The sequence below is a fragment of the Carassius auratus genome, chromosome 24 (assembly GCF_003368295.1).
Source record: "Carassius auratus strain Wakin chromosome 24, ASM336829v1, whole genome shotgun sequence".
Lineage (NCBI taxonomy): Eukaryota > Metazoa > Chordata > Actinopteri > Cypriniformes > Cyprinidae > Carassius > Carassius auratus.
In genome coordinates this window covers 13,348,266-13,364,925 of record NC_039266.1, presented here as the reverse complement: position 1 = coordinate 13,364,925, position 16,660 = coordinate 13,348,266, and the positions used below count along the sequence as shown (strand labels likewise).

The 16,660-nt window shown below is 37.4% G+C and overlaps 2 protein-coding genes across 8 annotated transcripts in view; both read right to left on the bottom strand.

Annotated features, from left to right (window-relative positions):
• Nucleotides 1-1,596: 1,596 nt before the first annotated feature.
• On the bottom strand, nucleotides 1,597-3,678 carry LOC113042753 (uracil nucleotide/cysteinyl leukotriene receptor). Its single transcript, XM_026201771.1, has 2 exons — nucleotides 3,203-3,678; nucleotides 1,597-2,749 (listed from the first exon to the last, which is right to left on the bottom strand). The coding sequence occupies exons 1-2, from the start codon at nucleotides 3,235-3,237 to the stop codon at nucleotides 1,795-1,797; spliced, it is 990 nt and encodes a 329-aa protein (XP_026057556.1). The 5' UTR covers nucleotides 3,238-3,678; the 3' UTR covers nucleotides 1,597-1,794.
• Nucleotides 3,679-4,068: 390 nt separating this feature from the next.
• Nucleotides 4,069-16,660, bottom strand: part of LOC113042339 (sickle tail protein-like) — a 132,892-nt gene continuing 120,300 nt past the window's right edge. For 6 of the 7 annotated variants that reach the window (XM_026201123.1, XM_026201122.1, XM_026201121.1 and 3 more), the window contains 11 exons: nucleotides 15,611-15,747; nucleotides 15,320-15,467; nucleotides 13,607-14,039; nucleotides 13,316-13,532; nucleotides 12,941-13,239; nucleotides 12,389-12,541; nucleotides 10,755-10,859; nucleotides 9,355-9,429; nucleotides 7,437-9,074; nucleotides 6,747-6,884; nucleotides 4,069-5,775 (listed from right to left, as the gene is read on the bottom strand). In XM_026201123.1, the coding sequence (XP_026056908.1) occupies nucleotides 5,284-5,775; nucleotides 6,747-6,884; nucleotides 7,437-9,074; nucleotides 9,355-9,429; nucleotides 10,755-10,859; nucleotides 12,389-12,541; nucleotides 12,941-13,239; nucleotides 13,316-13,532; nucleotides 13,607-14,039; nucleotides 15,320-15,467; nucleotides 15,611-15,747 (3,835 nt within the window). In that variant the 3' untranslated portion in view covers nucleotides 4,069-5,283. The remainder of the gene's footprint in view (nucleotides 5,776-6,746; nucleotides 6,885-7,436; nucleotides 9,075-9,354; nucleotides 9,430-10,754; nucleotides 10,860-12,388; nucleotides 12,542-12,940; nucleotides 13,240-13,315; nucleotides 13,533-13,606; nucleotides 14,040-15,319; nucleotides 15,468-15,610; nucleotides 15,748-16,660) is intronic. The other variant, XM_026201127.1, reaches the window with a different exon arrangement.

Sequence of the window (16,660 nt, the reverse complement as noted above, 5' to 3'; positions counted from 1 at the left end):
ATATCACATTGCACCATTGCTTTAGGTTTGGGGTACATCATATATTATTGTTTATAATTCATTCAGCAATACATAGGCCTTTTACTGTCATTGTTTTCATTAAGAACCATTGCTGTATAAATGATAACTTTGTATAGTGCCTTTTTATGAATGTTGTTGGCATGATTTTGTGAACATTTTACTAACGTTACAATGTGAAATAGCATAGACTTTGTTCGACAGATCTCAGCACTAGTATTATATACGACTGTTTTGATAGCGTTGATAACGTTACTTATGACAGATAAGATCATGTGTGTTTTTTTGTGCGTGTGTGTGTTTTTTTTTTTTTTTTTTTTTTTTGCATCCGTCTTTTCGAATGTGGTATCCCGTCAGCAACATGTCTGTGGGCTCCTTTGATTACTATCAGTTTAACCCTAAACCGCAACTTCCCGCTCTATTAAAGGTGCTGTAGGGAACTTTTGTAAAAAAAAATATTTGTTACATATTTATTAAACCTGTCAGTCATTATGTCCTGACAGTAGAGACAGATCATCTGTGAAAAAAAATCAAGCTCCTCTGGCCGCTCCCAGTGGTCCTATTGCCATTTGCCGAAACTCCATCGCTCCCGGTAAAAAACAACCAATCAGAGCTGCGGTCCGTAACTTTGTTTGTGTTCAAAATGTAGAAAAATGTATATAATAAGCGAGTACACCATGAATCCATTTTCTAAGTGTTTATATTCGGAATATTTTAGATTGCTTCAGGTGGTACCGCGGCGGAGTAACCCAGTACCTTTGTGATTCTTCATAGACATAAACAGAGAGAAGTAGTTCCGGCTACGATGTTCTTCCGCAAGACGCAAGCAGTTCTGTTTATTAACCGCTAGAGCGTCAAAAGTTCCCTACCGCAGCTTTAACTTTCTAAAGTGTCAAATTGAGTAGAAAGGACACGTCCAGGGGTGCGTAAAATAACTGGATCCCGCGCTCACTCACCGTTCTCTCAATCCTCGGCTCGTCGTTCACTCCACCATCGTGCTTGCAGCAGCAGTAGCCTACACTTGCAGTGCTTATTTTCATACCACCAAAGGCGCTAAACTTAATTATACATTCAGACACTCATATGAGCAGCTTTAAATGTCAGATTAATCATTTATAGAACAAATGCTATTTTGAAACATTAAATATTTACAGAGATTCGAACCTCGTGATCCTTAGCTGGCTAAGGGCATGGCCTGTGTGATTTCCATCTAAGGTCTGTGATTAACATTAACCTTAGCTACTTGATGTTTTAAGTCGAAATACCCTGCCTATCATAACATTGTGACCAAAAAGGGATAAGGAGTTTCTTAAGCAAGTCAGTTTGTTGGCCATGGGATGCCTGTGTAATTTATTATATAAATAGCAGTTTATACCTTTATAAGTTCTGTGGTTAACATTAGGCTAACCTTAATTGAATAAATCGCTTATATTTAAAAGTTCTGGTGTGTATAGGACCTTAAAAGATATTAGATTTTGAAAGAATATTTTATTTGTTCATATTCTGAACAACTGTCAGTATTTACAAAAAAAAAAAAATATATATATATATATATATATATTTGGTAAATTTCGACAGAAAAAAAAGTAAAATAAACACAGACACTAGTCAATAGAAGAAATCAAATTGCACATCATGGTTCCTGCTGAATGAATCCGTGTGAATTCAGCTATACCCCACTTCTGCTTTCACACTAAACCTTATAATACAGATACTAAGTTTCAGTATGTCTGGTAGTTTATAAGCTGAGATGTCGTCGTTGAATTTCTTGTCTGATCATGTGGTGGATTGCTCTTCTTTGTGACTTCTACCACAAAGCTGCAGCAGGGTCTCTCTGTAATTTCTAGCCAAAAAGAAGTACATGACAGGATCCAATACACCACTTACACATGTTAAAGCCGAGGTGATGCGATTTCCTAAATGCAACATTTGTCTTTCAGATTCTGACCTTGACATGTTGTCGTGCTGTAGGATAAATACAAATCTGTGGATATGATAGGGCACAAATGCAATCAAGAAGTTAACCACGGTTAGTACGATCATTCTCATTGCCTTACGCTGAGAATGCGTTCTTTCTTTAAAAGTCATCTGTTTTACTTTGGCAAATATGAGAATATAAGAAATGCTCAGGATGACCAGAGGTATCACAAATGCAATAGCAGTGGACACCAACGCAGCGGTGGGATTGGAGGACTTCTCTATGTACAGCTTCTCACACACTGTCACATTCTGTATTCGTCTAGTCACTTCTTTTTTAGAGAACAGGATGGGCAACATGGAAATAGTCACCATGACCCACAGCACTGCGGAGACCACTTTGGCATTCCTGGTATTTCTCAGATTTTGTGTTTTGTGTGGCACAACACAAGCCAACAGACGGTCTACACTGATACAAGCCATGAAGTACATGCTGCAATAGAGGTTGACGAAGAACAGGAAACCAACCACGCGACAGACCCCTTCCCCAAGAGGCCAGTGACTGTCTGAAATGTGGTAGATCACTCGCATGGGGAGCACCAAGATGTAAGACATGTCCGCTGTAGCCAGGTGCTTCAGAAACTCTTTGGAAGGGGTGTTGTTGGTGTTGCGGTGGCAGAACACCCAAAGTGCCAAAGCATTACTCGGGACTGAGAAGATGAAGATGACAATGTAGAAGCTTGTGAGCAGGATGTTCTCCAAGTGAGAGCTGAGGTAAATCCCCTCCATCGAGTGATTCGAGCGCAGATCTTTACTATGAGACAGAATAAGTATCAGATATTATATCTAGCTTATCTCTGATAATGTGTAAATGAGGTTTGGAAATGACTGTATTCTGTGTTATTGTTATGTAACAGTAGAGTCAGCGGAGCTATGCATTCACAGAATGAAGTGTGAACATTTTACAAAAATGTTTAGCTAATCCTAATTGTAGTTTTACATTCTTTAGTAGCTACCATCTGCGTACAGTTCTGCACACTAGGCATTTGGTAAAGTATATATTTCAGAAATATATTAGCATTAACAACTTTTAAGTCAAACAACATTCAGTTTACCAAGGTAAATAGTAAAATTACTGTAAAAGAATTAATCAAATAAAAGCAACATTTTAAAAGTCACCAAGAAAACATTTTCCTTTTTTAAAAAAAAGTTCAACAATATTAATATCATTATTAATTAGTATTGCTCTTATTACTTGGGTACTTACAAGTAGCTTATAGTCTTCCCCAGCAGCCAGCACATTGACTTGATAATAAATGCCTCCTTTGGCTATAGACCAAATTAATTTTGTGTTTGCGCATCAGTTTCCTCTTTTAGTCATATGCTTTGACTTCACAGCACGTAGGTGTTATCACACAAAATGAATCACCCCTGCTACAACACACACCTCCCTCTACTGGTCTCTTTACTTACTGTACATGAAACTATACATGCGATGATCTCATCTTCATAACAATTCTCATTGTGAGACACTAGTGATGTCCTGTGGATGCAGATGTCTTGAAATCATTCAAAGCGTGGGCCTGTACACTTACTAGTCATTGTTGACCTTTGTACCGTCAGAAATTGTAATCATCTTTCTCCGTGCTCCAGTAATTGATCTAATTTTGGTCAGTGTGCTTTCCAGGGGTTTTTGATGAAGTGCCTTGGCTATTTTTATAAAACACTGTTCTACTAGCATGGTATAGCCACAACTAAAATGATTTAAATTTTTTAATAATTAAGTTTACATTATATATTTGTTTAATGTTCTTTAACTTTGATATCCACTGTATATGTATTTGGTATTATTACTATATATTTTTTTGGATAATATTAATGTCACTGAAACTATACATGAACACAAATGGAAGCGTGAAACACAAATGGAAGCAATAAAAATGTTTTAAACAAACCAAATAAAAATGAATTAAATCATTTACTATTCCTAAATGTACATACATTTCATACATTCAGTAAAGGCATTTTTGACCAGTAGGGAGTTCACAACATGTGTACTGAATGACATTACCATGCAGGTGTAATTGTGTAAGTGTAGGAAAATTATATAGGATAAAAAAAACACAAGTCAGCTGAAGTATTTGCCAAAATGTTTAATAGAAGGACTTGCAGTGTTGCAGTGGGGAAACCATAGCCGAGAGGCCATGTGAACAACAAGCATGCAGAACTTTACTACTTTAATACCTACACATTTTTTTTGCACAGATTGCTTCTGCAATTAAAGCTATACAAAACCCAAGAAAACATATTTATTTACAAAATCTGTCTGTGCAAGCATGATTTTTTTTTCTATAACATTCTCTCTTTCTACAATTTTGTATAGGCATGCATAGAAATAAACTTTGGTACAATATGTTAACAAAACTAAAGACAGTCTCTGAAATAGAGATGTTACAGTATGTACATGTGAAGTAGAGAGCAATCGTATCAATCACTACAATTTTAGTTTACATTTAGACATCAATACTCATTCATTTAAGAGCCATAAACTGCATGAGTAAATCAAGGAACTGTGATACAGCTAGGTTAAGCCAGATATAACCTATCCTAAATATACAAAGTGTCTAACACAGTATATATAGGCAGCTGTAAAGATGTGAAATACAAACTTTGGTAAATAGGCAAAACTACTGAAAAGACAGACAACAGTTCTTTACAAAACTCTTGTTGATTTATAATGATAAATCTTAAAGACATTGGCAGTGCATGAGAGAAAAGAAAAAAAAACAGACACAACGTTTGTCAAATTGTATTAATGGTTAATATACTTACAGTACTTTTTCAATTATTATGGCTACAACCAACGTCTGTCAACTTAAAAAAAAAAAAACATATACAATCATTTAGAGGGTACTAATAACCAAAAAATTGTTTACATACTTTAACTACTGACTTGAATACTTTTCAGTCTCTCATCTTGTATGAAAAATAAATATTCTTTTCAAATGAAGAGCTCTGTAAAATCCTTGATCAAGAGCCTGCTCTCTGCAATTACATCATTTTCTTTTGTTTTTAAAATAAAACAGTTTATCTTTTTATAGGTTTATGATTTGCAGAGATTCAAGTGTAAAACACTGATTGATGGATGATGGCCTTTCACTTTAACAGATAAAATAATAACATGCAATAACCAAAGTCATGCCAAAACAAAGTTCACTCTGATAGAACAGCATTATCGGTTTAAACAAATAAAATCTTAACTTAAAAATGAATCAGTAAAATAGTAAAATGGGGAGTGACTCCACCTCATTAAGAGATACATGAATGGTTGCGAAGCAGCGAAGCATTCTATGCAGCATCCTTAGCGAGAGTTACCGTGGGAATAGCTGATTTACCGGCATTTCCGTTGTGTGGCCGACTGTAGCTGGTGAAGCTGGGTGTGTGAATGGTACGGATACTCTTCGCACTCTGACTCAACATAGTCGGGGACAAAGGGGAGTGGGAACAGGTAGAGGAAGAAGAGGAGGAAGGTCGACCGTTTTGTGTCTGCGTGGGAATAGAGAGGCCTTTAGTGCTGTGAGTGGGAGGGGCAAGTTTTAAAGAACCATTAGAAAGGGAGGGGATATGAGAGGAGGGGGTGGAACTGGATCGAGGAGGAGGGATTGAAGATTTGCTAGTGGGAACGGAGGAAGACAAAGGAGAAGAATGAACAATATTAGTAGAATCAGACTGGGACAAGCCTTTTCCCGTACTAGAGGAAAAAGCAGGAATTTTAGAAGCAGGCACGGTAGGAGAAGATGATTTGGGATCTCCTCCAGATCTCTTAGCACTTCCATTAGCCTGCAAACAAAGATGCCAAAACACACTGATTGTCAACATAGAGAACTGATGATTAAAGTACGCAAAATTTCTAAGCATGTTTCAAATCATACTACTGGGATCTACAGCTAATCATGATAGATTATCAAGGACACAGAAACTACATATATAGGTGGAAATAATAAGGCACACACACACAAACAAAACTATCTGTCTTGAGTGTGAGAATATAGAAAAAAATACTTTAAATAGATTGTAAGAAGGAAAGAAGAGTGAAGGTGAGAGACGGTAGGATTATAAGTTTTAGAGTGAGTATTGCGCAGAGTGAGTGCAACCAACCAGTATTCATAACCAAAGGAGTCTCCAGGAGGAACAGAGGAGGTACAATTTGGAAAGGCATCCACAGGAAAATGGGGATTTAAGTGGTTTTGTGGACCCTGGGCATTGAGGTCGGGGTTTGGAGATTCCTCCGAGAGGTATACAGGGAAAGGGTCCAAAAATGGGTTAAACAGAGAAGCATCCTGAAGTTGAAGTGTCACAGCCATTGGAGTGTGTAGGGGTTAGATGTCAGTGGTATTTTAGTTAAAGAGACCCTAGTCTAAGCATCCAATATTGTAAGTAAGCAGTGGTTGTGGTGTTTATATTTCTTTCTTTCACTTTTGTAAATTAGTTGGTCTTTAACAGCACCAAAGCCACAAGCAAAGCAAACATGCAGAAGCATTTGATGGTATTATGACATAACAGTCAGTCGCCTTCGTTCACAGCCATTCAAAAAACATGTAGCAGGAAAAAACGTCAACAGTTCAAAGATAGCTTTCGGCACTATGCCTTTAACCTAAGAACAGTTTGTTCGGTCTCATCAGGTTTTTTGTTAGTTCTTTTTCACCTCTCAATACAAGCCCTACAAGAACTGAGTTTCCTCTCGAGCATTCAGTCTATGCCAAGGTGTGTGTGTCTTTCTAACTGGACAAGTGGTCCTATGATAAGACTACCTGGCGGAACTGCCTCTGAGAGTCCTGTAGCTTTTGCGGTTTTGTTGCCCTCTCTTTCTCTGAGGTGCCCGGTTGCTGCCGCACCTTGGCAGAAACAGGCACCGGCATCCGACTAGTAGGCGAGACCACGCTGGCATTCTGCAAAAAGGATTTAAATCAAACAGAAGAGAAAAGGAATAAAAAGAAAGGATCAAAAAGAGAGCCATATTTGAGGTGGTTTGTAAGCTAAATCACAGCAAGACAAGGCTTGCACAACACATCTGTTTGGTATCACCATGACACTGTAGAGTTTGTATACCAGAAAGAGAAATAAGGAAGCATGCAAACCAGCCCAGAGCACCAACAAATTTCTTTAAGGACTGCCTTAGAACCCACAAAAAGGATCCAGAAACAGTGTGAGACTTTGGTTCTAAGTCGGTGAAAGTTGTTGGCTGCCTTAACCCAAGATTAGAGCACCATCAGTGAACACACAAAGGTCTATCTATGATACACCAATCCAGAAATAAAAACATCATATTTATTAAAATATGTGGAGGTGTTAAAAAGTTCAGATCCCAGAGTTTTGGTAGCCTCCACTCTAGGAAAGGCTTGGGATCTTCAGAAGTCACTGGATAGGTTGGAACTGTTGTGAGCAAGAGTAGAGGGACAGACCCATAGTCTTTGCTAAGGTAGTAGGAGCTAGAGAGAGACCTGCTGGGTGGGAACTGGTGTGACTGAGACCCCAGTAGTTGGTATGACGGCAGGCCGAGGAAGGAGCTGTGGTTTTGTCTTCTTTCGTAGACCAGGACCTTTACTGACTAAAGTCGACCTGGGGACCAATGTTTTGGGAGAAAGTCCCTTCTCTGAGTGCCCTGGACTCTCTTCAGTCTTGTTGTCCTGAGTTCCAGGGTTCACCAAAATTTCAGGCTCTTCCGTAGACTTCGGTCTCATTTCGCAAATGGTGTTCTCTAGCTGCTTTATGGTTTGCTCTAGACTGTCGAGGGTTTTGTAGGTATTCTTACGAATTTGGTCAGTTCGCCCATTAGGCTCCTGCTGATTTGATTTTAACGACTCTGTTTTGGAGCAAGCAATTTCAAACCTCTTGGTCTCTTTGTGTTGTTTGACAGTCCCATCTGACTCTTCCTCATCCTCATACACGACAACCTGCAAAGTCTTTTTGTCTGTTTTACTTCCAGCTCGAATGGCTTGCGATAATGCTGCTAGCTGTTTCTTGGGGAACTTAAATTTGAACTTCTTCTTTCCATCTTGCTTTGCATCACCAGTAACATCTACTAATGCCCCTCCCTCTGATAAAGACGAGGATGAGGAACAGTTCCTGACTTGACTATCTGTGATATCTGCAGGAGAATTTGAACCAGTACTTTTTCCAGAATCCCTACCTACTCCATTTTGCTTGACCTGCACTCCCTTAGTCCATTCTTCTTCCTCAGTTTCCTCACTCTCCTCATCTATTCTTTCTTTTGCAAGCATCCGCTCTAGCTCCTCCTCACATTCAAAGATAGTAGAGAGACGTTTATAAGCTGAGCGGATATCAATGGGCTCATCAAAGATGATGATGACTGGCTTTTTACTGGCGTTGTCTGCACCAGTGGGACCATTGGTACTGGCATCACCTCCTGATGCCATGCCACTTCCAGAAGCACTTGGTCGTTTGCTGCCAAAAGTTACTGTCTGCACACTACCTTTCTTGGCCTTGACTAGCTGATGGTATTCTCCAGTGGAAAGGGCTTGTACCTTGGTGTTAGTGATCATAAAGGCAAAGTTATCAGGAGGAGGCGGAGGTGGCTCCTCTCCTGAAAGATCGGGACTGAGAGAGGCCTCATTATTTTCCTCTATTTCCTCAAATTTATTTTCTTTCACCTTGGATGAACCAAATATAAGTTTATGATTTGCTAAATCTGTCCCAACAGGGATTGCTTTAGAAAGAATTGGTGCAGTGTTTTCAAAAGAGACTGGTGAGCAAATTGCTGTTGGAGACTCTACCCTCTCCTCTGTGCTAACCTGCACTTGAGCAGCCTTAACCACATGAACTTTCCCTTTGGTTGGGCTAGCTGGAACTCCTTCCAATGGAGAGGGTGGATTTGACTTCAACGAGGCTGAACGAGACAGCTGATTTTGTTGTAGAGTGGTAAAAGAGCCGGCTGGGCCCCTACATTTGAGGGGGCCAAATTTGTTAGTGGATACCTGCAGCTGGCTTTGGCATTGGTCAGAAGCATTGACATGTGACACCTGTGATGGGGGAGACTGTGATGTGTCTCTATGTTCTGTTGATTCCTCTGAGGCTGATGGAGTTCCTTTGGAGATCTGAGCTGTGACATAGTAGATGACCTTAAAAGGTCAAAGGTCAAAGAAGAAAAAAATAAATTTCAATTAGGTTTAGTTTCATGAGCCAAATATAAATTTGTTAGTTATCCTACCTGGTATTAATCATATTCTACAACTGACTTGGCCGTTACTGAGTCTTTATGGGGATTCACAGAACACTATAACATAACTATTTTAGTGATGGGGTTTTTCTATTAAATGACCAGTCATCACTAAGACTCAAACTATTATATGGGTTTATAATAAGTTTATAATAACTTTGATAATAAACACTGCAGCTCACCCCAGGACTCTGACGAATAGTATTGTTGGCATTCTCATCTGTGTCAGGGTTCTTGTCGTCTTGGTTTTCAGTATTCTGTGGTTTGTGGGGAAAAACATCACTTCACAAAGAAACAATCGCAGTCTATAAGCTACTCTACGACCAGTGAAAACATATAAGCAGCTTTTGACGCAACACATTCTTGGATCTTATATTCTACCATTTATATCAAAATATTTTTTAATATTAAGAATAGTCATGAAATATGTTTCAAACTTTAATGATGCCAATAATATTTTACAGCTTTACATAAAGACTATTTATCTTCTCTAAAGTAATAATCATATTTTAAAATATGCAATGAATGGGATTAATAATAAAAAACCAACTTCATGGGATTAAAACTATAATCTGGAGCTAGACCGACAGTAAGGAATTTGTGAACAAATCTTAGAAAACAGCTCAGAATTATACACAAGGAAAGGGAAACGAACAGTGAAAACGTCATTTTAAAGTTGTATTGCATTTACCAACAGTTTTCAACTTTTTCCATTTTGAATACAATTTTGAGCATGCGAGGGGTTCTTATAGGTTATATTTCACCTGTAAATTCTGTATTACACTGTACAAATTTTGACAGTGAGAAAATAATGTGAAATGAATGTAAAGAGAGAAAGTGAGACTGAAAACCCATTAAATAAGTAAGGAGCCTTATACAGTAGCAGGCATGCAGCAAAGTGAGAAGATCAAAGAACAAATTCTGAACTCCAGACTGCTAGCTGATGGTGACCTCTATAATCCTCAATAACAAACCAGTTCTAAGTTGCATTCTATTGATACATATGATTTAGACACTGGCCCTTTTTGAAGAAAAAACTAGATGTGCATGTACTAAAGTAGGTCCTGATAATTTCTCATAATTTTTACCCAGGACAATTTGATTATGCTATGCCCAGTTAGCCAACTCTACCTGTAAATGTACATTGTAAAGCATAAATGTTACCTCAGGTAAGCTTCGGGAACTGAATTGTCTCCAACTGAGATCACACTTTTTTAATTAAAATGCTAAGTATAAAAAAAGTAAACACACACACACAACACCCTTTGACAGCCGAGTGTCAAAAATCTAGTTTATTGATTGGATGACTCGGATCATATCTGTTTCCCCTTTTGGCTCACACTACATCACTACAATCAGCACAGGTCATGAGTTCAGCAGAATTAAAAGGAAAGGAACAGAATTTCAACTTGAAGAACAGTGAGATCATTTCTGGTTTCAGACACCCATCACAAAAGTGTACAGAGGAACTTAGCGAAGGGAAAGAAAGCCATACAAGCATCGCAAAGAACAGCCATCAGGGACAAGCGGCTGGCACAGGCAGGCAGTTTGAGGGTCTACTAAAGGACATCATATCCTTTACCTTCTTATTTTTATGGGGCAGTAAGACCCCAGGTCTTAGCTCTCTGATCTGTGGCTCTACCAAACCCTTGAGCCCTACCTCCTTAAAAGAGCACTTCTGGAAAACCTGAAGAGAAGAATTTGTGAGGAAAGGGGTAAAATATTAGAATTTGCCCATAGTGAATTGGGCAAACCTGTTCAAGATTACTGTACAATGTAATAGAAATGATCTACAGTTAGTTTAATCAAATCAGATTAGGTTATCTGCCTACATGCATTTTTATTGTCACTAAAATTAAATGACAAAAATTAATATCTATCTATCTATCTATCTATCTATCTATCTATCTATCTATCTATCTATCTATCTATCTATCATCTATCTATCTATCTATCTATCTATCTATTAGGGCTGGGACAACGCGTCGAGGTCATCAATGCCGTTGACGCAAAAAATACGTCGACGCAAAATATGCGCATCGATTCGTCGACCTGTTTTTATTTCTCTAAAAAAACGTTTGCAAAACGTTTTCCTTATGTGCGCTAAATATACGCGATGGCTGGATCAACATTCTGTCCAACGTTATATAACCAATCCAGGGGGTTTTCTGCATTGATCTAATCAATCAATCAGTTAATTTATTTATTTATTTATTTTTTTTTGTTAAAGCACTCTCTGTATTAGCTTAAAGCCCTCAAGTTTACATTGGTTACTGTATTCTTTCAACTGCTCTAAACAAGTATTTTGGGTGAACTTTTTTTATTGAATACTAGGCATCAAGTTGTTGTTATTTTCATCTGAAAGAAGAACTTTTTTTCAGTAAGCTAGGCCCTATGTGTTCAGTAAAGCTTGTTTCAGTAAGCTGTGTTTTCAAGGCTTCAAGGTTTTTTTGAATGCTATCTGTGCAAAAGTAATGCATTCTTAGTCAGTCTTTAATTTTGTAATTTTAAGAGCAATAAACATATATTGCAATGTTAAGGAATTCATGTTTTTTTAATTCAGATATGTAAATCAACATGTATAAATTGTTAGTAGTCAATTAATGGGGAGATAATCGAAATTGAATCGGTCTGAAAAAATTAATCGTTAGATTAATCGATGCATCGAAAAAGTAATCGCTAAATTAATCATTTAAAAAATAATCATTTATCCCAGCCCTACTATCTATCAATCTATCTATCTATCTATCTATCTATCTATCTATCTATCTATCTATCTATCTATCTATCTTAGTATTCACATTTTTATTTACTTGCAATTCTTTTTACATATATTTTTACACTTTCTGTCCTATTAAGCATGTATGCATTTGTGTATTATTTTAAAAGGATGTTTGGTTTTCTTCATCAAATAATTTATGAGAACTATGTTGTGAATTTATAGAAATGTGAGACAAGAAGCTAATCTACAGCGAGGGAAATGAAACTGCCACCGAATGAGCCACAGGGCACACCCAAAGCATCTTAACCCCCAGACCAAAGCAATTTCACACTCAATACGTTTAAACATCATAACACCAAAGTTAGTGGAAGTAAGTGAGCATGTGCATGTATGAACATTTATACTCATTAGGAACATGAAGTTATGCTTGCTTCAAGTCTGTATTAGTGTGCATGTGTACAGTAAGTATGTTTGAGTTTATATGTGTATCTCACCTGTAGCTCTGCCATAATCTTGTCTCCCTCATCCTCTTCCTCAGTGATAGCAGAGGCAGCGATGGGTGGAGGAGTGATGGGTTTGGGCTTCACCTCTGGAGAGGATTTTGGTTCTGGCTTAGATGCTGTACCGTTGGACTCCTCTTCACCCTCCTAAGAAATAAGTTATGTTTGTTTATTTATATTTATATTTTAAATGTATTGTTTTATTTTAGATGAATTATTATTATAATTAATATTACTTCATTTTATAATAATTATTTGAAAATAGAATTAAATAGTAATTTATATTTATAGATTTATTTTATTTTATTATTTTATTTATAATAATAAGTTCATGCAACTACATTTATTTTTTATTTTATTTCATTATTTGTACTTCAGACAAAGTAAAAAAAAAAAAAAAAATAAATAAATATATATATATATATATATATATATATATATATATATATATATATATATATATATATATATATATATATATATATATATATATATATATATGTGTGTATGTATGTATATGTATGTATATAAAATCTGGATTTATACCATTACAGACTCCTTTCTGCTGGTGTAAATGACCTCTCCAGATCGGGTGGTGGTCATTCCAGTATTGGTGGTGTAGTTTCGTCGAGGTGGGGGTGGAGGAGGAGACTTGTTGGCTTTCTCTGTGGTCTGAAGCTTAACAACTTTTTCCTGAGTCTTACTTTGTCTCTCCAGGCTGGATTTGATGGAGAGGTTGGGTTTAATAGGTCTCTCCGAAGCTGACTTAACTGGTTTCTCCAGAGGTTTAGGAGGTTTCTCTGGAGCAGTCTTAGCAGGTTTCTCAAAAGTTGACTGATTGTCATCTGCGGAAACAAAATTATGTATAAACATCGCCAAACAGTAGTCTCAAGTGTTCCTGTGTGTCTTTCAGTCTCTTACCCTGTTCTGCTGGTGCTGTTGTGAGCTCATTTTTATCTACCACCTCCTGCAGGGAGGCAGGAACCACTGCAGGGGAGCCCTCAGGTTCGCTGGGCACCTCAAGGTTTGGTATTCCTCTCAGCATGTTGGCTTCTGCTTCCTGGAGCATCCGTTCGAACTCCTGCCCATCATAATGACCCATGTTCTGCCTCTTCTCCTCCCATTCTTTCTCTGCAGCCTGAAGATACCAATCAAACGAGTTAACTATATAATGAAATCTTTCTCTTTTGGTTTAACATGCATAATACTAACCTCTATTGACACAGCTCTGTTCTTGTTCTTGCTGCGGCTTGATTGGATCTCCTCAATTAAGTTTGGAGAAGGGCCTTTGCCATGAATGCCATTAGAAGAGACTCCATTACTGCTGTTATTTGGTATTAGTGTCTGCTCGAGTGAGGGTTTTTTGAGCTGTTTGGTGGGTGAAGGGGTAGACTGTTGTCTTTGTGTGGCAGGGAGAATGGGTGAGGGTGCTGTTGATTGCTGGGATTGTTGTGAGGCTACCGGAGAGGCCTGGGCATGGTGGATCACCACAGGGTTCGACTTCATAACCTCGGACCTCACTGTGGAGCTCTGAGGTGCAACGGAGACAGTCTCGAGGGACTGAACCACAGCGGATTCTGGTTTTTCTGAGGCAGGTGTTGAGGAAACAGGATCAGAGGGTTTCAGCAGGCTATCTGTGGCAGACCTGAAGAATAAGTGAGAAATCAAATAGAAATCAATAAAGGAAACATTCACAATACAGTAAAATCTTACAGTAAAAGCTTATTGTTATCATCTCCAAAAATATTTTTAAGGTGTAAAATCTGCAGTGTGTCATTTATTTTAAAGTATTAAAATACTCCTTAATCTTCTCTGGTGGCTCTGTTGAGCTTTCAGAATTTTTTTTTTTTTTTTTTTTTTTTTTAACAAACAATGAAAGACAGAGTTTTTGAGAATTTTGAACAAACCCATATCTGGATATCTGTGCTACCAACATGAATACTATGACCCTAGTAAATTTCTTGTATTTGAAATTAATGAATTATTATATACATATCATTTTTTTAAACAAATCTATAAATATAAAAATAAATATAAATGATAACATTTAAAAAATAAAACAATAAATATGATATAGAACAGAAATGAAATGAAATTGAAAAAAGAAAGGGTAAAAGAAAAAGAGAGAAAAAGGATGTCAGTGTAAATTAATTTAATTAGAATTTTTTCAATCTTTAAAAAAAAATTACAAATCTAATTCAATTTAGTTACATAAAATTGTAATTAATTTAATTACATTATATAAAATATATGCGTAAAAAAAAAAGAAAAAAAAAAGAAAAAAAAAAGAGAGGAAATAAGTCAGTGTAATTTCATTTTAACTTACTTAATTTAACTTAATACTACATGACTACCACAGAAGAAGAGACCTGAGCCATATCTAGACTTGGGGGAGACAACTTTTAACTAGACTAGATTTTTATTAGAAACCACCAGAATCACACTAGCAACCACCTATTTCACACACATTTTCATTAGAATGTGTAAAATCTGCTTCGTTTTGCTATTACATTTGGTGCTGCGAGCAGAGCAGAAACACGAAGCAGCTTCAGAAACAAAACTCTCTTATCCCGAGCGCTGGTAATATTCATTGCATTCGCACATTCACAGAGAACGGCAACCGGCTTGAGTCTGATCAGGTCTGACACGGAGGAGAAGGGAAGTGACTAGCAGCAGATGCTCCAGATCTCTCAACTGCCTAAACATATAGAGAGCCCCTGCTCAGACATGATTACAATATGAATGAAAGATGGAGAACAGAAACTGCATATTCATTTCCATAATGCCCTGGCTGCTCAGATACGTGGCTGGAATCAGAAGATGTACAGACCCATAAAGTGTGTCATAAAGTATTTTATTAATCACAATCTTATTATATGCAAATGAAATGTCTGTCTCAGTCTCCTTCTCTCTCTGTGTCTGTACCTGCGAAGGTTGCTGAGTGTGTCCGTGAGCGTTCGGACTCTCTTCAGCATGCTGTCAAGCTTGTGCGGCTCTTCTTTGAGGAACTTAACGGCCTCCACCTCCACCCTGAGCACCGCCCGCATGTGGGATTGAAGAGCTGGAAACTCCCCTGCGGGAAAGAAAAGGATGTTTTGCTACTAAACCGTCTGACATTTAACCCGTTTACGCATATCTGTCGTCATGAAACACAACCGAGAGTTAAGTAGGAGGATTTTCCTTCCTAGTTTGGCTGAGGTATGTATGTTGTTGTACCTTTCAGTCCAGCCAGGTTCTCGCCCACCTTCCTCAGACCGACAGCTCCCTCCTCTACCTCCTTCAGCGTCACGGCTCTCGGAGACACAGCAGGGCTGGAGTCAGTCCGCAGTGTGTCCACATACTGCTCCAGATCCCTACACACAAACACATTTGACACTTATGACACAAACAGCAATGCACATATCTTATATTATTACCATTCACATAAACTTGTGTTTTTGTCATCCAGTCATCTGGTCAATATTGAAATTACACTGTTGTGGCACCAGAGGGCAGTGTAGATTTCACATAATGCTCTTAACTTTTTTGTGTCTAAGGGTCTTCTTGGTTGCTAAAATCCTGGTTGAAGAAAACTATCCGATGCTTGCAGGATTTAGTGAGAGTTCAGAGAGAAATATTAGATTATGATTTGCTTATGTCATACAATGCTGGTTTAAATCAGTGGTTATCAGCCTCCTGTACAACACAATATTCACCTTTTTTTAAAATAAGTTTGATTATTTTACAATAATTTTTTTTAATTAAAACCATTGTAAGTCATCCTGTGGCCCCCTGTTTGAGAACCACTAGTATATGTTACTATACAGTGTTTTACATTTACATATATACATATATATATATATATATATATATATATATATATATATATATATATATGTATATATATATCAGTGTTAAAGACTGATTAGGCAGTGTTCACTACCATTTGGCTCTTGGTGAGTGTTAATTTTGGACCCTATTAGCGTGTGTATATATATATAGCATTTAAAGGGATAGTTCACCCAAAAATCTAAATTATCTCATTATGTCATTCGTTTTGAACTCTCTTTCACAACAGACACAGAAGAGAAGACAATGCTGAATAAAGTCGTAGTTTTTGCTATTTTTGGACCAAAAGGTATTTTCGATGCTTCAAAATATTCTAACAGACCCTCTGATGTCACATGGACTACTTTGATGATGTTTTTCTTACCTTTCTGGACATGGACAGTATACCATACACACAGCTTCAATGGAGGGACTAAGAGCTCTCGGACTAAATCTAAA